Below are 21,471 nucleotides of genomic sequence, written 5' to 3'. Positions count from 1 at the left end.
ACCCAGATGGTATTGAGCTGAAACAAGAGCTTGTTGAGACCATTGATAATTTAGTCACTCCTACTTTGAAGAAAGAATTAGTCGAGTTCTTGGAAATGACTGAACATTATAACAAGTTTATTGAAACGTTTTGCAGAGAAACCTAAACATTTGAAGTTGCTGTTGAAGAATGGTGTTCAGTACCTATGGAATTACGCATGTGAGTGTGAGTTCGAGTCATTGAAGTGTTCAGTAAAAAATGATTTGTGTCTACTAAGTTTTGAGTCTAGGCAAGAATATATCATAATGTCTGATGCCAGCTCTACGGGTCTAGGAGCAGTTCTTCTACAGAATCACAATGGTTTAGAAAGATCCATTGTATTTAGTTCCGGAAGATTAAAGGGTGCAGAACTAAATTACTCAGTCATTGAAAAAGGAGTGTTGGTGGTGTTTTGGGCTGTGCAAAAATGTAAAACGTTTGTGTCGGGGAATGGGTTTTAAGTGAAGACTAATCCCAAACATCTTAAGGAATTATTTTAGAACAAAAGTCCTAGGTGCTGTCTCTGCTAGGATTAGATGGTGGGTTATGGCATTACATTTTAATGTTGAATATGTTCTTGGTGCAAAAAACTGTGTGGCAGACTGCGCTTGACAAAGATGACACTAACAAAGCTGTTGCTGCGAGACTTAGATGTGGGTGCACCATATTGACAAGAACCAGTCACAAATGCAATCTGTCTGACGGGTCAAAGATGAATTGTCTGTACAAGGGGGTGGGGTTAGTGTTCAGACGGACCAGATTGGTTCCTCCAGTTTCATTAAGGCAGGTGTTAATATCCCTATCTCATCACAGTCATCTGGGGATCTCAAAAGCGAAGAAGAGACTCAGACAAATGTATTGGTGGCCTGGAATGGATATTCAAGTGGAGCGTGATGTGAGAGAATGTTTGGAGTGTACTAATGCAGATACAACATTAAAAAGTAGAGTTCAACCCATGGTAATCGGGGAATTGCCAAAAGAATCTTGGCAAGAGGTGGCCCTGGACTTTTTAGGTTCCATTCGACATTCCAACACGGATAAGTATGTGTTAGTGCTTATTGACATGTATTCCAGCTGGCCAGAGGTTGCTGAAAACCAATTCCATTGAGACTCATGATGTGATAGGATTTTTGGAACAAGTTTTCAAAAGAGAAAAGGTTTTCCTGCATCGATACTCACTGACAATGGTGTACAATTGGTTTCTTGTGACATGGAAGAATTTTTGTGTGAGACGGGTATTAAGCACAAAATGCCAGCTGTATATCATCTTGAAACCAATGGTATGGTGGAGAGGCTGAATGGAGTAATTAAAGAGACAATACAGAGTTATAGCTGGGAATGCATGTTGGAAGAGTGAATTGCAATGCAAAATGATCATGGGTCAACAATAAGATAGGTAAAATTTGAGTATGGATCAAAAGGAAGAGATAAAAAATCTGAGAGAATGCAAGAAGATGTCTGAAAGGAAGTTGTGGTTTGATTATCGCAAAGCTGTGAAGAAAACTGTGGTTGAAACAGTAGAATTTGTGAGAATTAAGAATCCCTAGTTAGGTATCTCAAAAACATAGTCTAAATACTTACCTCCTATGAACATTATCAAGGTTTCTGACAATGCTGTGAGAACTGATGATCATAGGATTTGGAATCTGGTACATGTGGTAAAGGTAAAGGAGGGAAAGAAGGAAACTATCAGAGAAAATGTAATATGTGGTGATTCCATTTTCAAAGACAAGTTAAGAAGAAGTTTGAGGGTCTCTAGAAAACCGTAATTTCTCAAAGAATATGTCTAATGTCATTGCATACAAGTTTGGCTTTGGAAATGTTACTTATCTTTCATATTTCTTTGTTTGCATTGTGTGTGAAGGAGGGAGGTGTGTAGTATCTTGCTATATTGATTACAGTCATGTAAGATAGTCTTTTGTATATAGAACGTGAGTACTGGGACGCTATGCAAGGGTTTCCATGGTGAGCCCGAAGTTTGTGATGATTCTGGTGAACCAGGACTGGGGAGCACAGACGTGTGGTGGCTGTAGTGAAGTTATCGTACCTAAATAAACCTCCACTTGTTCACATAAACGGATTTCCTATTTCATTTCACAAATCATGTAAGCTGGTCCTACCAGCTGCTTGGCCTTCTGCCCTGGGCGTTATTGTGCCAGAGAAAGAAAGCCACCACGCAGCATCGCCTTTTTAGAGGATGCTCTGGTCTGGTTCATTTGGAGACACTTGCAGCCACCACGGTGGCAGGCTGTGTGGAGGAGCCTCGGGACGGAGAGACCGAGCACGGATGACTCTCCTGCTTTGCATGCAGATGTGATACTCATTTCTTTGATGATGGCAAGACAGCTGTATGTCTATTTTCTCTTCCGAAGACACAGAATGAGGTTGTTTTACATTTCTTCAACTATGCACATTTTTCCTTTATTCACTTGGTCCAAGTGCTTTCATTGATTTCAAATACATACCAAAACACATGCACAGAAGAGAAGCATCTCTTCAAAGTTGCTGGTAAAGTACCCGGCATTCTTTACACAGTGGCTGCATCTCTGTCATGGCAGCAGGCAAAATCGCTTAACGAGTTAAGTGCGAGCTGCTGACTCCATTTGATATATGGAGTTGGATTACTGGCAAGCCTTCCTTCCTTCCATAGTTAGTAAAATGACTATAGTTAAATTCGGCAGTAGTGAAATCTATTAGATACATCACTTAGAGGTAGCAAAAACTGCCACTGCATGAAAACAGTTTATTATAAAAGACAATATGAAGTAATGAATTCATGTATTTTTTTCATTTTCACAAAGACATGTTTTTTTCACACAAGCTGGGGTGCCAGATCCAACGTAGCACAACAAATATATATTTTTGTTTTATATTCCCTATTACATTCGACATTTCACAGCAAAGGGCTTATTTTATGGTCAGTTGCATTGGCAAAAGCCACTCGATCACCAGGCAAGAAGTTGAACTAAAGTCATATATTATATATTGGTTTTAAATTTGCAGACATTATAGATGATCTTAATGTAATATGTTTTTCTTGTGACATGAGTGGAAGATTGCTCATTTGCAAGTGAGAACATTCCATCATGGCTAGCCGATCACGGACGCGGGACATGTGTAGAGACCTCTCTATGCTATCTTAAACACCAGGATTGCAAATTCAATGGTGATGAAACCTCATAGAAGACTAGCCTTTCTATAAGATAGTGGATTCTGGCTTCATCAAATTTCAATTCTTTGTTAAAACAACAGAAAAAAGTGGATTGCTTGTCCGCAGCCATTGTGAGCAGTTATGGAATATTGTCTCCATATTTGAACTAACATAGAAATATTTGTCCATCAAATATTATAATTTCAATTTTATAGCAATGTCATTGAAAGTATATGATGTAAGGTGATGTTGGCCTGAAAAAAGAGCTACATTGAAAATGTGGTTACTTATTTGTAAGAAACTGGGTTTTTGGTTCTAAGCCCCACTCAGACAACAACCACAGTCTTTGTCAGGGTGAACCACAAAAGTCACTAAATTAATGCATGCTTAACCCTTTGGTAGCTTAGCACAAAAGCAATCAGGCTTAACCTAGTGGCAAAGTGTAAAATATTTATGCAGCACTCATAGACTAACAATGGGACAACAAAATACAAGAAAAATCACAAACTGATTAAGAAAAATAGTGTACATTTTAATAAATAAAATGATACCGGAATGACAAAAAATTAAATCACAACAACTGGAGATATTGAGGGGCCAGATCTACTAAAATTTATACAGTGCAACGCAATGTAGCAAGGCAACTTTCAGCACTGTGCTGCTCTGCATCAAATGTAGAGGGTAGGAATTTGCCATATATACTAAGATATTGCACATTCCTGCTCTTTGTCTGTGCTGGCACACTAGTGGCTGCCAAGCGCCAAAGCAGGCACCCTTGTACCATGGTGCAAAGGTACCTTCGTTGCATGCAGGGTTGTTTTGTACACAAAGGGATACCTTCTTGTACAAAAACAATCCTCTGAGGCTTTTTACTCTTTCTGCATGTGCCGCAGAATGCAGCACACATACAAAGAGGAAACACCAAGGAGAAATAAAAAATGTTCTCCTTGTTACACCTCGCCTATGTCAGTCATGGGAACCAGAGCCAAGCTGCCGGCACTAAACAGCTAAGGCAGGAAAGCGGCAACTTTCTAAAAGTGCCATTTTTAATTGTAATGGAAAATCTGGCTTCACTGTAAGATAGTCTCTTTCTTTACAATTCCAAAGACACCAAATATGAACTGGTAACTGCTCCCATTTGGAAATTACTCCTATTACAGTTTATTAATTCTTTAAATGCGGACGAAATTTACCTGCAGTGCGGGGAAATTTCACGCGTGCGCAAATCGTGCGGCTCCCAGCCGTCCGACGCACACGCCACCGGTGACGTTGGAAGGGGGTTAAATGTAACAGGGTCGATCCAAATTTATCCTACTGGAGAGGTAGACCTTGCTGTTTTTCACTACCGGACGTATAAAACTTAAAAGAACATGTCCTTCCTTTTGAATACATTGCACCTTGTCCTCTGGCTGTACAGGGCCCAGCCTAGGGGTGACGTAAATGTGTACTAAAAAGGAAGGTTTGGGCCTGGCAAAAGGTTTTATTTTGCAGGTCGAAGTGGCAGTTTAAAACTACACACACAGACTGCAATGGCAGGCCTGAGCCATGTTTAAAGTGTGACTTAAATGAGTGGCGCAACCACTGCTATAGGCCCACTAGTAGACTTTAATTTACAGGTCCTGGGCACAGATAGTACCACTTTACTAGTGACTTACAAATACATTAAATATGCCAATTGGATTAAAACAAATTCTACCATGTTCTAATGAGAGAGCACAAACACTTTAATGCTGGTTAGCACTGGTAAATTGAGCAGAATCCTAAACCCAGCCAAAACTAAGTCAACAAACGGGAGCATTGAAGGCAAAAATCCAGGGGGTAAACCACACAAAGATGCCAGGTCTAACCATTAATAGGGAAATTAATCATCAGGAAAATAAATTACAAAACGCTGAGAGAGACAGGGAATCTGATCCCTCTATCAAGGTTGTGCTGAGAGGAGAGAAGGAGAAGCTGGCACCACAGTTGCACAGCTATGATTATAGCACCTCCAGGAGAAAAATGCATATTAAGTGTCAAAAGTCTTGACGTCTCCTTGCATTGATAATCAATTCTTAAAAATTAGGATCCTTCGTATTTTCACTTGAGGAAGAGTTGTAATCCATTCCCAGTTTGAAATTAAAATCCCTTCAAAGACTATTGCATTTTGTTATACAGGGCAGAGACCTTCAAACCTATTTATTGGAAGCTCAATTAAGGAGAGTCACCGTCAATGTGGCTACTTCTTAGGGTTGTGAGATTGTTGTGACTGAATTTAGAAAGATCCTGGAGGAAATGACTCAGGAGAAAACCACTGTTTTGGATGGACTACCTCTACCTCTTTTACACAGACAGTGTTATCCCGACTTCAGCAGAGATGTATAAGGAAGCAAGGCAATGGCACGGCCTTCCCACTTCACGGTAGAAAGCGACAGTGGTGACCAGCCATAAAGAGGGGAGAGATCCCTGGAATTATCCACTTACTGGCTGCTCTCAATGCTACACATGGATGATAAAATACTAAGCCACGCCTTGACCAACAGATAGCTCCCTATCATGACATATACTTCACCTGGATCAATGTGGGTTTATCCCAGACGAAGCACAACTCTGAAAATCAGGCACTTATTTGGAAATGTGGCTGCCTCTGCCAAACTTCCCTCTAGTGCTATTATCTCAATTGATTTTGAAAAGGCATTTGATACTCTAAATTGCCACTTTATATATATGGTTATGGAAACATTGGATCTGGAAACTGAATTTCACCATTTGGCATCAGCTTTATACTCTAACTCCACAGCTGGAGTGTAAACCAGGGGAATGGTATCAGCAGTGTACCAAGTGGTGAGGGGGAGTGCCAAGAAAGTCCACTTTTTCTGCTCCTTTTAGGTATAGCCCTAGAACTATTTACCAGTACCCTTTAATCACAGATTGTAACACAATACATTCGGTCTCACGATACACAAATGGCATGCTTCTGTATGCTGCAGATATAAAAACATAAAGTAAACTACAGTGGCTCCGTCGGGGAGCGCCAATCACTTTGATGAGTGAAACAAATCTTTAGAATTAACAATTAATATTTACTTAGAGTCCAGTAAACAAATTCAGTTAGAGCGCTCAAACAAACAGAAAAACCCAGAAATACTTGCAAGATATTTTAGTATTTGATTTTTTAGCTTTTCATCAAACAATATCAATAAACAGGCTGTCCAAAATAAGCACAATAAATTGGTGACACATGTTTCAAGGTGCAAAAAGTTCTCGGTGCTCGTGACAAAGTGCATATATACAAGTATGAGGATATATACAATATATGTGCAGTTTCAAAAGGGGAGAAAAGGAGGGGGGTCAGGACAATAATTGAAAGGCTCAGTCTGGTCAGGGCTGAAATGCTCAAGGTTGAAAGCCAGAGATATCTTTGAGCTGAACCACGGTTACGCGTCGACGGTTTTGACCCTAAATGTGCATTATTAGTATGTTGCTGCGGGTCTTCATCAGGACAGGGTACAGCCCTGAGTCCAAGGATGCGCCTCGCACAGTAGGAGGGCAGCCAAAAAGATCTGCCAAGGTCAGGAAAGATGTAAAATTACAGCATTAAACAAGTAGGGACACCATCTGAGTCTCAGTAATCCCTACAAGTTGGCAGACAGACTGGAATTAATCCAGTTCAGGGCAAACGATTGATTCAGGGCCGAGAGATCGGCGGCAGAATTGTGATGTTTTAAATCCAGAAGAATACAGAAATGGAGTCACGCAATAAATCTGTGAACTTCTGCGGCGGCTCTGCAAAGCAATTGGCGCTCCCCGACGGAGCCATTGTAGTTTACTATATACACAACCAGGCTCTGTGGGACACTGGGTTACCCCATTGTATTATACCGCAGATATAAAAACAAGCGATTGTTACAAATGTAATTGCTGCACTTGATACTTTTGGAAGTTAGCCAGACTTAAGGTAGACTTCCTTGTGGCCCCGCGGTTTGGGCTCTCCCCCCACCCCAAGGAAAGTGTCAAGAGCCTAGGAGTGTGGCTGGACAAAAAGCTCTCCTTCTCCACCCAGGCCACCAAGCTGTCCACCACATGCTTTGGCCTACTCAGAACCTTGAGGAAGGTCCTCCCGTTTTTACCTCTGGAAGCCAAAAAGGTGGCAGTACAAGGCCTCATCCAGTCCCGCCTGGACTCAAACAATGCCCTATACGTAGGGGCCCCTGAGATGACTCTCCGGAAGCTGCAGGTGGTACAAAACTGCGCAGCACGTACCCTGCTGCAGATTTCGCGAACCCAGTCAGCCAGACTTGGACTGAAAAGTCTGAACTGGCTGCCAGTGAGGCAGAGAGTGGCATTTAAGGCGCTGTGCATTGCGCATCGGGCCTTCTGGAAGACGGGACCAGCAATCAACAACAACCTTGTCATCCCCTACCACCCAAACAGGAACCTCCGGTCCACGGAGGCTTTCCTGGCAGTTGTTCCTAGAGTAAAGAGAGCCAGGACCGGGGGTAGGTTGTTCTCTTTGAACACCGCCAAGCTTTGGAATGCTCTCCCCCGCTCACTTCGGTCCAACCCAGACCTGCTCTCATTCCGAAAAAAGCTGAAAACACTACTGTTTGCTAAATCCTCCGAGTTCTAACTTCTCTGCTCCGCCACATCTCTGCTTCAACTCAGCGCTTGGACGCCCGTGGGCAGCAACCGCGCTTAACAAATTTATTTTCATTTCATTTCATTTCATTTCATTTCATATTGGTTCTTTATCACCAGATAACCATAGAGATAAGTGTGTAGACACCACATTTGATTACTTAGGGGCACAAATCTATGGATCTGATGCAGACCTTCTAGATGGTAATGTTAGGTGAGTTATGGCATCAATGCGGGTGGGAATCATCTTTTGGAATACACTGTCCCTTTCAGTAGCTTGAAAGAAAGCAATATCAAAAATGATTATGCTACAAATATATCTGTGTTACCTCATTACCCTACCAATCAAAATCCCGACATATTTGGAGAGAATTGGAAAAAATGTAGATTCATCCCACATCAGGCCATATGGGATGATGAGTAGCACTCAAAAAGCTTAAACTCCTGAAGACAGAGGGAGTACTGGCAACCCTGGATGATGGATTGTACTATGTCATTGCAAAGGTGGGCATACAACGGGACAAAGGGGAGACTACAATGGAGTATAACACTCCCCCGCTGCCCCGGTGCCCCAGTGCTCATGACGGAACCATTCCGTCATGAGGCCAGGGGCACGATATCCCTCTGCTGCAGACAGCAGAGGGATTTCCTTTTCTCCCCTGTGACCTTGGGAGCTGGGGAAGAGCTTCCCCAGATCACGAGGTCTCCTCCCTGGTTTCTGTAGGCTCATTTCAGTTTCACTTTCTACATAGAAAGACGTGAGAGGTATCATTGGAGAGGTGAGAATCTCCCCTTTCCAATGATACCCCTCCCCAGTGGTTCCCTGCTTGGGGATCGCCCCAGGAGGGTGATCCCCAAGCAGGGACCCACCCACTAGACACCAGGGAGGGGGAGTGGCACCCTAGGCAAGGGCCTTCACTCCCCCCATAAAGAAATTAACATTATTCAATTTTTCTGCCCCCCCCCCCCCCCTGGGGGGCAGATGGGGCAGTAGCCCCCAATCTGCCCCCCAGGTGGGGTCAGAAAGCCCACTATACACTAGGATTTTTTTGGGGTACTTTGTTTAGGGTGGGGGCTGCCCGAAATGGGCGCGCCGATGCCCCCGCCCCCCCGGCACCATTACAGCCTTTCTGCCCGATGGTGGCAGTAACACCCAATTGGCCCCCCGGGGGGCAGAAAGCACACTATACACCAGGGATTTTTTGTGTGCACTTTTTTTTAAGGTGGGGACTGCCCGAAACGGGTACGCCAATGCCCCCACCCCCCCACCAGCATTACAGCCTTTCTGACCCCCTGGTGGGCCGATGGGGGCAGTAGTCCCCAATCTCCCCCGGGGGCAGAAAGCCCACTTGACACAAGGGATTTTTTTTGTGTGCACTTTTTTTAGGGTGGGGGCTATTTGAAACGGGCACACCAATGCCCCCACTCCCGCTACCATTACAACCTTTCTGCCCTCCCGGGGGGCAGATGGAGGCATTAGCCCCCAAGCTGCACCCCGGAGGGGCAAAAAGCCCACTAGACGCCAGGGATATTTTGCGGCAAATCTGAATTAGGGTGGGGGCTGCCCAAAATGGGCATGCCAATGCCCCCACCCCTCCCCCATAAAAATTACAGCCTTTCTGCCCCCCAGGGGGGCAAAAAGCCCAGTAGAGGCCAGGGATTTTTTGGGCAAATTTTAATTAGGGTGGGGGCATTATCATGCCCGTTTTGGGCAGCCCCCACCCTAATTAAAATTTGCCCAAAAAACTTCCTGGAGTCTAGTGGACTTTCTGCCACCCTAGTTTCCAAAAATGTGTGGGTTAGGTAGGTTTCCCTAGATGGCCGCCGAGCCCCCGGGCCAAAAACTCATGGGACTCCCCCTTGCAAAACCAGGTTGGTTTGTGATAGGTAATTTTGATGTCGCCTCAATAGGTTTTGGGCCCTTGCCTGTCACGGGTCCTTGACCCACCCACGCAAATGAGGTACAATTTTTATCTGGAGACCTGGGGGAACACTGGGTAGGAGGAAATTTGTGGATCCACACAGATTCCAAAACTTTCCACCACAGAAATGTGGGGAAAATGTGATTTTTTTTTGTTTACAATTTTTAGTTTTGTAAGGGATTCTGGGTAACAGAACGTGGTGGAAGGCAGTCAAGTCACCCCATCCTGGATTCCCCTGGGTGTTTAGTTTTTAAAAAATATATAGGTTTGCTAGGTTTCTCTAGGTGCCGGCAGAGCTATGGTTCAAAAACTACTGCTAGACACTTTGCCAAAAAAGGGTCATTTTTCACTGCGAAATTGAGGTGTGTCCGTGTTGCGTTTTGCGCCGTATCCTGTCGCGGGTACTAGGCCGACCGAGACAAGTGAGGCGCCATTTTTCTCAGAAGACATTGGGGAACGCGGGGTGGGTGGACATTTGTGGATCCAGGCAGATTCCAGAACTTTCCACCACTTCATACCGATTTTTCCATGTATACATTTTCGCACAATAATTGCTATATACCCGGTACATAATAAAAAGCCATTGCAAATTGCTACTCAGTTTTTAACTCTGGGTTCGTCTGCTTCTTGGTGAACCTACAAGTCCTATATATCCCCACAACTAGGAAGGTCCAGCAGATGTAACGGTATATTGCTTTCAAAGATCTGTCATAATTACAAGAAGTTACAGGTAAAAACGTTGACATGAAAGGCTGTTTTTTTCAACTAATTTTCCATTTTCCCAATATTTAACTGTTAGTTTCTATAAAGAAACCTTGATGGATCTACACAAATGACCCCTTTCTGAATTCAGAATCGTGTCTACTTTTTTAAATTGTATGGCTTTCCAGGATCCATTATTGCTTTCATACTCATTTTTACCATTAACTGGAAGGAGGTTGAAAGCACTAAAAATTGAAAAATAGGCTAAGTCCCAAAAAATGCTAAAACTGTGTAAAAAATGTTGGTTCTCTGACAAAAGACTGTCATTCCCTAAAAGTTGGGGAAATGGTGATTTCAGCCCCACAAATCCTTTTTTGCAAACATTTGTAGGGAAAAACCCATAGGCTTTCATTTGTAACCCGTTTTTCACATTTTTCTGAAAAAAAACTAAAACATTTAATGTATTTTGACTAATTTCTGGGACCCCTCCAAGGGGATCCAAAAACCCTGGGTACCTTTAGAATCCCCATGATGTTGGAAGAAAGGGACGCAAAATTGGCATGGATACCTTATGTGGTCAAAAAGTTACAGGGGCCTAAGCGCACACTACCCCAAATAGCCAATAAAAGGCTTAGCACAGGGGGGAAAAGGCATAGCAGCAAAGGGGTTAAGGAGTACGAATGGTCCAGAGCATAGAGTCAGGTTACGCTTTGTATCCCCACCTGCTTTCTGGGGACCCAAATGAAGTATGACCTCTGTCATGGGTGACTTTTTGTCCAGAGGTGGCTGGTAAACTTCTCACTGGGTTGTCTGAGACAGTGGTAGTGAATAGGAGGTTGGCGGAGGTTTGGAGCCACGGCGTCTGCAGAGTGTTACCTTGACGTGCTTGGTATCAGTGGCACCACATTAGGGTGTCAGGTGCGTATGTGAGTGAAAGTGCCCATACGGACCGGGCTGGTACCTGTCGCATTGCGTAGTGAGTGTGGGGGGAGTGACCGTCTGTAAACCGCCTGTGCTTCATGACACTGGTTGGCTGTGTTGGTTGGTTTACACATGGTTTTTGTGCCAACAGCACTTTACCTCTCAACATTGGGATTACCCGTGTGGCCTCGTCCTGCGGTGCTGCTAAAAGTGTTATAATTCTGCGTATGTACATATTATTGATATTGCTGTGTGACATTGCATTATTAGGATTATGCCTAACTTCTCAGTGCCAAGCTACCCAAGGGTGAGCATGGGTTGTACAGTGTGTGTAAGCACCTGCTCTTGATGGGAGCTCTGCTGTCTGCCTGGCTAGGGCATCCCTGCAACCAATCAGACAGTACCGGTTCCAACACTTGGAATTATCCAAAAAATCTAACATTATTGGTATCAAATCATACTGTTAGTTAATAGAGTCACAGGCAGAAACTTTGACTGCTTGGCAGAGGCATGTTTACTAGGTGCGTTTTCCCACCCCTGAGGCATGAAGACCACTAGCCGATTGATTGATATGATGCTCAATATAGCTAAGAGAAGGGTATCAATGTGTAGGAAGGGCAGACCTGCACCTCCCATCGTCAAATGGCAGCAAGAAGTATTGATCTGGGTGGACTATGAGAGCACGTTCCTACATACAGGGATACGAAGAGGGTTAAGAAAACTGGCTGTCGCTCAGCCATGGGATGCAATTCTATCTGACTTTAGAAATGAGAGGGATTTGTGCACATAATTCAGCCATACATGACCCATCCGTAAGTATAGTTTCATGTACTCTATTGAAAAGAACCTTCAATTTGGTTGGGATGGGAAACATCCTTTACAACGCAACTTTTACCACGCAGTGCTTTTACATCGCAACTTTTACAACGCAAACCATTACAACGCATTGCGCTGGGGGGGCGCTCTAGGATAGGGAATAGATTTAATTTACTATCCAACACCTTCCCTACTATCCATGGGGACTGTTGGAATAGTAAATTAAACTATTCACTATCCAGCACCCCTCAACACTATGCGTTGTAAAGGCATGCGTTGTAAAAGTTGCGATGTAAAAGCATGCGTTGTGATGGCATACATCCGGTTGGGATCCCAGCAATATACCGCCAGATTGCTCCTCTCTCACTTGGAGTAAGAAGAATGAATTAGGAATGTGTCAGAGTGGACAACACAGTACAGTGTTGTAGCTCAGTGCCGGAAAAGATAGTTTAGTTGTGCTTAAATGTTGATTCGTTTTCTGCATGCTTCTCTCATTAAGATTGCGTTGGTGGCATTGTAAAAAAAATGATGATTGTTGGACGATTTATGTGAATACTCTGAAGTCTGCAATTATGGTGGATATTGTGTACGGTAAAGTAAAGCCAAAAGGTTTTCCCTATGGGAGATATTATTTCCTGCTCCTAAACCAGGACTCAAAAACGACAAACTCAATCCACAACATTCATTTATCTTGCATCTTGTAGGATGGGAGAACACTTACCAGAAAGGAACACAAACAATCTATTTTTTTTAAAATGTATACAATTTATTATAAGTAAAAAACATATAAATTTCCAGTTAAAAACATGAAATACACAAATAAAACCACCTAATGTGGACGTGGAGAATTTTTTTTTGAAAAAAACACTGCTATCTGTCTTAGTTATGTCGTTTCGGGCCCTCGTTTGACAACAATGGGGGAATAATGTTCCTTTAAACCAAGTTTATTTGTTGGCAACACCGAATATGACTTGATGAAAATGCGTCGACGCGTTTCGGAAGCTTAAGTTGATAATGGCTTCCTTCTTCAGGACAGTCTTTATATGTTTTCTTCTTAGAATTGTATCATACCTAGTGCACAAATAAAATACGGCTATTAGGAGCTAATAGCCGTATTTTTTTTTTAAAGGAACATTATTCCCCCATTGTTGTCAAACGAGGGCCCGAAATGACATAACTAAGACAGATAGCAGTGTCTTTTTCAAAAAAAAATTCTCCACCACCACATTAGGTGGTTTTATTTGTGTATTTCATGTTTTTAACTGGGAATTTATATGTTTTTTACTTATAATAAATTGTATACATTTTTTTAAAAATAGATTGTTTGTGTTCCTTTCTGGTAAGTGTTCTCCCATCCTACAAGATGCAAGACAAATGAATGTTGTGGATTGAGTTTGTCATTTTTGAGTCCTGGTTTAGGAGCAGGAAATAATATCTCCCATAGGGAAAACCTTTTGGCTTTACTTTACAGTATATTGGTGCTCTATTTCCCTACGGGTTATTACGAGCCCCTCTCTTCCATTTATACCAGGATATTGTGTACGTCCTCAGTTGGACCATTACACTACTGATTGTATTCGCCAAAGTCAGATTTTATGAAAAGATGCATAGAGCAATTGACGATGTTTGATATGTTTAACAATCAAATTACCGATACAAAAACAAAAGCCGCATGCCTTGGCAGAAGCCGGAAATAAATATTGTATTATACGAGGCCTGGTCAAAAATATGTGCTGACAAAAGTGACTTGGTTGTGTAGTAACTATCGCAGTGCATTTTGAAATACAGCGGTTGTGTCCGATAAAGTGTTTGTTACTAAAAAGGCTAAGTCATAATCCTCCGGAATCTGGAGGGTGTTATTCTCTGCCCAGTCACCAAGTGCACAAGTGTTCTTATGGCGCACTAGTGTAGGCCGTCACGCCCAGCTGCGTCCGTCTCCTCAACACGCAGCCACAACGCAGATAACTATTTTCACTCGCTCGACAGCTGTATTGAAGGAATGCAGGGTTCAGGTACATTTTCACCTTCATAATACCTGTCTGTAACCTTGAATGCGGGTGCCATCTTCCTTTTCATATTTTGATTAATGGTTGCTAAGGCAGCAGCCTGGTAACTGGGCAGACAAAGTATTAGCATGCCGCCTTTACGTGTAAGTTCATCACGGGATATTATATTCAATTATTTGGATGCTCTTGCCAAAATTGATGGAAATCTTATTTGTAGAATGAATTTAAGGGTTGGACTGCTGACCCCCTTGGTGCTTGGAGGCAAACTGAGAAATGAACTGGAGTATAGACTGGCTTTCAGTGTGGCATCAAATGAGCATTGGCAGTGAATCTGTTTCTTGATTCTAGGGGCGGGCAGGCATTTTTCTCTGGGTACAGTGTTTGTGTCTGGGGTTCCACAGAGCAATCATACTGCATTCTCTTGAAGCAGCACCGTGCTTACAGATCTTCTTCTTCTGCTTGCTTTTTGATACAGGAGTCCTTTGGAATCTATCGTCGTGCGATGCACTCAAGATGCCAATTATTCAGGACGCCCTGGCCGTGCTAACCAATGCAGTGATCATTCCTCATTCTGGATGGGAAAACTCGCCACTTCAGGATGACCGTAAAATACAACTGCATTCGTCACAAGTGCTGCGCAACGCCACTGGGTGCCTAAGGTGAGCCTGCTGAAAGAGAGTGAGCACACAGTGCCGGTCTGCGATGCTTTGGTGGTCCGAGAGAGTGAAATAAATGTCTAACTGGGGCTGTATTACCGGAGTGCCCCGGGGCGCCACCGACGTTTGCACCAACTTGGTATTACAGAAGGGGCCCGCAGACGATTGTGTGACCCCTCATGTATTACAGATAGCTCTGGCAGTGGCACACATAAGGCACCAGCGATATAATCAGAGGGCGTTCCCTCATTTGCATGGGGGTATGAGCCCATACCGTAATATGGCCACTGCAGTGCAAACACACAATTGTTAACAGGCAGAACAGTCCTATCTCTCAGGCCCTCATTACGAGAGACCCGGTAAGTCCAACTGACCTTTTCCTAGTGCAATTCGGTGTTTCAGTAGATGTAAAACTTAATGTAAACCCCCTAAGCAAATATGTGACCAGGTGCTGTATCTGCTGGCAGTATGACATACTCTTGAAAATTCGGGACTTTGCACCATGAATGAGAAATTTAGCTCACAAAGAAATTTTCAAGTTACAGTCCACATTTAGGACCTGATTTATTAACATTTGACGCAATGCAATAAGGCAACTTGCTGCGCTACATCAAATGGTGAGAGCAGGAACACCCCATAATTACTAACATTTTTAAAAAATATATTTTATTGAGTTTTAAAAGTAAATTCCACGTACATTCTCTCAGTACCATTACAATTTTTGACAAAGCAATATCAAAGCAATATTCATTGTTCCAGCAGTAACATGGTTGCCTGGTATATACACATATTAGTTACCTATACCAAATGCACATGGAGAAGTACAAATTCGTCTGCAAGAACAAGAAACCTTCCAACGTTCCCTAAAAGACATCCCCCCTCCCTAGCTACCGTGGTCATCCCTTCATTATTCGAAACACAACAGCACTGTCTAACCATGTGCACCATGGCATATCTTGTGGTCAAGTTGTAGCATAGTACGCATCTACTTTACATTGAATGACAAGGTCATGGCAGCATTGAGCAGGTATTTACACATGGCATATTCAAGTATTTACAGTGACATTAGCATCCACAGACCTCAACTCCCCCAGCATCACTTCCCATTCCATAGCTATTGGTGTCTTGCGTAGACCCCTGGCCTCCTCCCTACGTAGCGCTGCACCCTCTACACTGCCCCATCTCAACATCTCCGCGTGCCAGCTGAGCACCTCTGGAGATTTACATGACTTCCAATGCATGGTGACATTCCTAATAGCCAGTACCATGGTCAGGTCTATGAACCTGTATTGCACCTTGTGTTTTGACCTATGTTTGTGTAGGCCTAGCAGGCATTCTTCTACGGTGTCCCGTATGTCGAGGTGCGCTGCCTCCCCAGTAAGTTCCCTGACCCTATTCCAATATCTTGATATGTGAGGGCATGTCCAAAGCATGTGTATTAGATCCGCCCCCTCCATCTTGCATCTAGGACAGACCCCATAATTACTGACATATTGTGCATTTCTGCTCTCTTTTTGCACTGGCGCACTTGTGGCTGCCAAGCGCCAACACAGGCACCTTTGTGGCATGGTGCAAGGTTATCTGTGTTATAGGCAGGATTGTTGTTGCGCAGGAAGGGACACTTTCTTGCACAAAAACAATCCTCAGAGGCATTTTCCTCTTTCTATGTGTGCTGCAGAATAAAACCTGCATAGAAAGAGGTAATAACAAGGAGAAATAAACATATTTGTCCTTATTACACCTCACCTAGCAATGCATGGCAATTGGACGCATTACCAGGGTTACTAGTCTTAGTAAATCTGGGAATGCACCAAAAACCATGGGTGGATGCATGGGGACACGTAGTCTTGACCAATGGAAGGCCTTCCCAATGCAGAGTAACGCAAGGCAGCGACTTATGCTGCCTTTTGTTACTACAGATTTACTATGCCACGCAGAGCCACACAAGGTGGCTCTGTGTGGCATAGTAAATCTGACTTAAAGGGCTGCATTGATTTGTTTTGCCTTGCATGACACAAAAGCAACACAGGCCCTTGATCAATTTGGGCCTTAGTTCTCTCAAACATATTATTTACATGCAAATAGATCGTTTTTTGTGTAGGCACAATGGCATGAAATTGCAGGATCCCACTTTGTTCATCTTCAGTTCACTGCCTTTGACTGAGATTTTGTGATTTGGAGGATTTGAGCGTGCCCACCTCTCAAAACAAGTTAAAGAAGTGTCAGCAGGCTTAAACTACCATTGGCAAAGCCAATAGGTTTCGCATTTGGGGCCTATTGGATATGCCAATGGTTCTAACATGATTCAGAAAAGGGGGTGGTGATGAACAGAGTGTCTGAATTAAGCAGACCACTCTTACCCAGTCCAAAGATCAGGGCTTGATCCATCACCGTTATTTATCTCACTGCACCATCCCAGCTCAGAACCTGGCTATATGCAAATCAGTCTGTCCCTGGCCCAGTGCATCATGGGAACAGGGCAGACTAAACTACCAAGCCAATTCTTCACCAGAAAGGAGACAAGCTACCGGGGACCGGTTTCTGGCATTTCAGCCGTCTTCAGCCCGGCTTGCTTGAATCCTGATGGTGCAGTGAGAAAGGGACTCATGTCTGAGTATACCCTGCCACACCTATAGTGGCCAAAAACGATTCAGAAAAAGGGGGTGGTGATGAACAGAGTGTCTGAATTAAGCAGACCACTCTTACCCAGTCCAAAGATCAGGGCTTGATCCATCACCGTTATTTATCTCACTGCACCATCCCAGCTCAGAACCTGGCTATATGCAAATCGGGCTGTCCCTGGCCCAGTGCATCATGGGAACAGGGCAGACTAAACTACCAAGCCAATTCTTCACCAGAAAGGAGACAAGCTACCGGGGACCGGTTTCTGGCATTTCAGCCGTCTTCGGCCCGGCTTGCTTGAATCCTGATGGTGCAGTGAGAAAGGGACTCATGTCTGAGTATACCCTGCCACACCTATTGTGGCCAAAAACGATTCAGAAAAGGGGGTGGTGATGAACAGAGTGTCTGAATTAAGCAGACCACTTTTACCCAGTCCAAAGATCAGGGCTTGATCCATCACCGTTATTTATCTCACTGCACCATTCCAGCTCAGAACCTGGCTATATGCAAATCAGGCTGTCCCTGGCCCAGTGCATCATGGGAACAGGGCAGACTAAACTACCAAGCCAATTCTTCACCAGAAAGGAGACAAGCTACCGGGGACCGGTTTCTGGCATTTCAGCCGTCTTCGGCCCGGCTTGCTTGAATCCTGATGGTGTAGTGAGAAAGGGACTCATGTCTGAGTATACCCTGCCACACCTATAGTGGCCAAAAACGATTCAGAAAAGGGGGTGGTGATGAACAGAGTGTCTGAATTAAGCAGACCACTCTTACCCAGTCCAAAGATCAGGGCTTGATCAATCACCGTTATTTATCTCACTGCACCATCCCAGCTCAGAACCTGGCTATATGCAAATCAGTCTGTCCCTGGCCCAGTGCATCATGGGAACAGGGCAGACTAAACTACCAAGCCAATTCTTCACCAGAAAGGAGACAAGCTACTGGGGACCGGTTTCTGGCATCATCACCACCTCCTTTTCTGAATGGTTCTAACATGTCCGAAGCTTTTCAGCATGTCTTTAACAAAAAAAAAAGCCTTAGGCACCTGGCCACATCATTTTATAAGTGCAAGTACCAAGCATGCACCCTCCTACAAAAGAGACCTTAACTCCTTCCATGCTCGTGACGGAACCGCTCCGTCACGAGCATCGGTTGCGCTGTGCTCATGACGGAGCGGTTCCGTCATGGCCCGCTCAGCGCGCCTGCGCGGCGCTAATTCTGCGCCTGCGCTGGACGTTCCATTGAGCGGGCGGGCCATGACGGAACCGCTCCGTCATGAGCACAGCTCAACCGAGGCTCGTGATGGAGCGGTTCCGTCACGAGCATGTGAGCGCCGCTTGGCCCCCCCCTCCTAGCGCTGCGGCGAAATTGCCGCCGCAGCGAAGGGGTTAAAAAAAAATGTGCACCTGAAAATGAGCAGTAGAAGGACACAAGTAATGATGTTTAATCTTCAGGGGAGGGACAAACCCAAGAAGAGGCAGTGAAGCTCAATCATACTAACAAATTAACAGCAAGCAAATGAGAGTGACAATGCAGCCAATCAATGGCGAGCAAAGACCGGGGTCTAAGCCCTCTGCAAGCCAACGATCTATCTTGCAAAAGACAGCTCATAAGCTTTCTTCGGCGAGATGTAAAATGGGAGTTAATTTAAACAATCAACAGACTTCCCGCTACAATATCAAAAGGTGATAACTAATTATTAAAACGATTCCAAAACTCTACAGTTACCACATTTCTGTTACAATGGTATTTCTGCTTGTATATTCTCCTATTAACAGTTAAGAAATAATTATGTGGGTGCAGATTTACAAGACAGAAGTCTCAATGGAATTACCTATTTATCTGGAGTTAACACAAATGTACTGGCTGCTCTGATTGGGTGGTAAATGAGTGCAAGGAGTCCAGTGCGAAGTTGGAGGCCAGGAGGTGGGGAGAATGGAAGAGGTTGTATGATGGACCCACACATGCAATTACCACGCATGCCTTTACAATGTAGTCAATACAATACATGCGTTATTACCATACATGCATTCACCACAAAACATTTTGCAGCACATATGCCTTAACCTCGAACATTTCGCAGTGAAGGCATGGTTGGTAAAGGCAAATACGTGGTCATAATTTGGCATCCATTTTTAAAGTATATGGTTATGGCTTTGTGGTGGTTTAGAGTAATGTAGCTAGACCCCCCAGCTGTGAATGTGACAGAGGACCTAACTCAACAACACTGATGGAAGAAAGACTGCCCGTTGCATTTAAAGTTCCCTACCATGATGGCAGGTGTTACCCCCACCTCCTGTTGGCATGGCTGAGAGTTACCATAGGAAACAAAACACTCACTTCAGTTCCACTATACCATGTTGGCAAGGTGCAACTGCCATCAGAAACATAGGTACTGAAATGTTTTCTCATGCTGAGGAGACAACAATTGGCTTTAGGAATTGACTCATTATGTATGTGGGCAGCGGAGAAATCACGGTGGGTGCTAGCCAAGTCATTGGAAGCTGCAACTGCAATGAAAAGCACGTAAGGCTTTTCTTTCCGATAGACACGTGGTTATGACGAAGTTGTTATGCCGATTTCCCCCGAGAGATTGTATGACGGACATTTCTTTCTTTCTTTCTGACCTTAGCCAGAGAGCGCTTGTTATGTATACGATGTACAATTGAGCGTTGCTTTCACGAGCACTCTTATTCTGGTGCTCGTGGAAGTCACGATGTACAATTGAGCGTTGCTTTCACGAGCACTCTTATTCTGGTGCTCGTGGAAGTCACGATGTACAATTGAGCGTTGCTTTCGCGAGCACTCTTATTCTGGTGCTCGTGGAAGTCACGATGTACAATTGAGCGTTGCTTTCACGAGCACTCTTATTCTGGTGCTCGTGGAAGTCACAATGCACAATTAAGCGTTGCTTTCGCGAGCACTCTTATTCTGGTGCTCGTGGAAGTCACGATGTACAATTGAGCGTTGCTTTCACGAGCACTCTTATTCTGGTGCTCGTGGAAGTCACGATGCACAATTGAGCGTTGCTTTCGCGAGCACTCTTATTCTGGTGCTCGTGGAAGTCACGATGCACAATTGAGCGTTGCTTTCACGAGCACTCTTATTCTGGTGCTCGTGGAAGTCATGATGCACAATTGAGCGTTGCTTTCGCGAGCACTCTTATTCTGGTGCTCGTGGAAGTCACGATGTACAATTGAGCGTTGCTTTCACGAGCACTCTTATTCTGGTGCTCGTGGAAGTCACGCTCCATGTTTGTTTTGTTTTATATTGAATGAATTCTCGTGCTCCCTAAACAATTTCACATTAAAATAACAATTCATCTAGAGAAAAACGAGAACATCATCCAGCCACGGCCAGCAGTGGGAGTACTTGCTGGGTGGTGACGTGGGGAGGGGTGGGGTGGGGGTAGTAATCTATGGATTACAGAGTTTTACAGGTAAGTAAACATTTAAATAAATAAAACGAATTTCGTTGCGCGCACTGCATCGCATTTCGGGATGCAGTGCACTCAACAAAATTAGTTTTATTTATTTAAATGTTTACTTACATGGGAAGCTCCGTAATCCATACATTACTACCCCCACCCTGCCCCTCCCCCTCCCTACGTCACCGCCCTGCAGGCACTCCCACTGCCGGCCGCGGCTGACATCTTCCTGAGAAATTCAAAGACTGTCATGGCCAGGGCTTTAAGTGGGCCGGGTCTCAAGGGGTCTGAGCACCGGCAGTTTTTTTTAAGGGGCCTCGAAACGGGTCTCTATCGGGCTCTGTTTTGAGCCCTGGCACAGGCGGGTCCTTTTCTTCACTGCAGTCCGGAAAAAAGTGCCAGGGCGCAAAACAGCCCGATCGAGAACCGTTTCGAGACTGCAGGCACGTCGATGTGCGCTGCCCACACTACTCACTTCTCAATAGTGGACGTCATGCCAGGTGAGCGTTGTGTGGGAAGGGAAATCCTGAGTCATTTTCTCTCTGGATTTCCCTTCCCTTTCCGAAACGCAAGAGCAGCAACATTGTGGTAGGGTCACCAGGGCTTTAATTG

General features: G+C 44.3%; 1 protein-coding gene across 1 annotated transcript in view; it reads left to right on the top strand.

Annotated features, from left to right (window-relative positions):
* Positions 1-21,471, top strand: part of CTNND2 (catenin delta 2) — a 3,070,130-nt gene that overhangs the window by 2,081,306 nt on the left and 967,353 nt on the right. The window contains exon 14 of the mRNA XM_086965298.1: positions 14,630-14,813. Coding sequence (XP_086821424.1) covers positions 14,630-14,813 — 184 coding nt within the window. The remainder of the gene's footprint in view (positions 1-14,629; positions 14,814-21,471) is intronic.

Source organism: Lissotriton vulgaris, chromosome 4_1, assembly GCF_964263255.1.
Source record: "Lissotriton vulgaris chromosome 4_1, aLisVul1.2, whole genome shotgun sequence".
In the NCBI taxonomy this organism is placed as follows: Eukaryota; Metazoa; Chordata; class Amphibia; order Caudata; family Salamandridae; genus Lissotriton; species Lissotriton vulgaris.
This window is presented reverse-complemented; position numbering and strand designations above follow the sequence as displayed.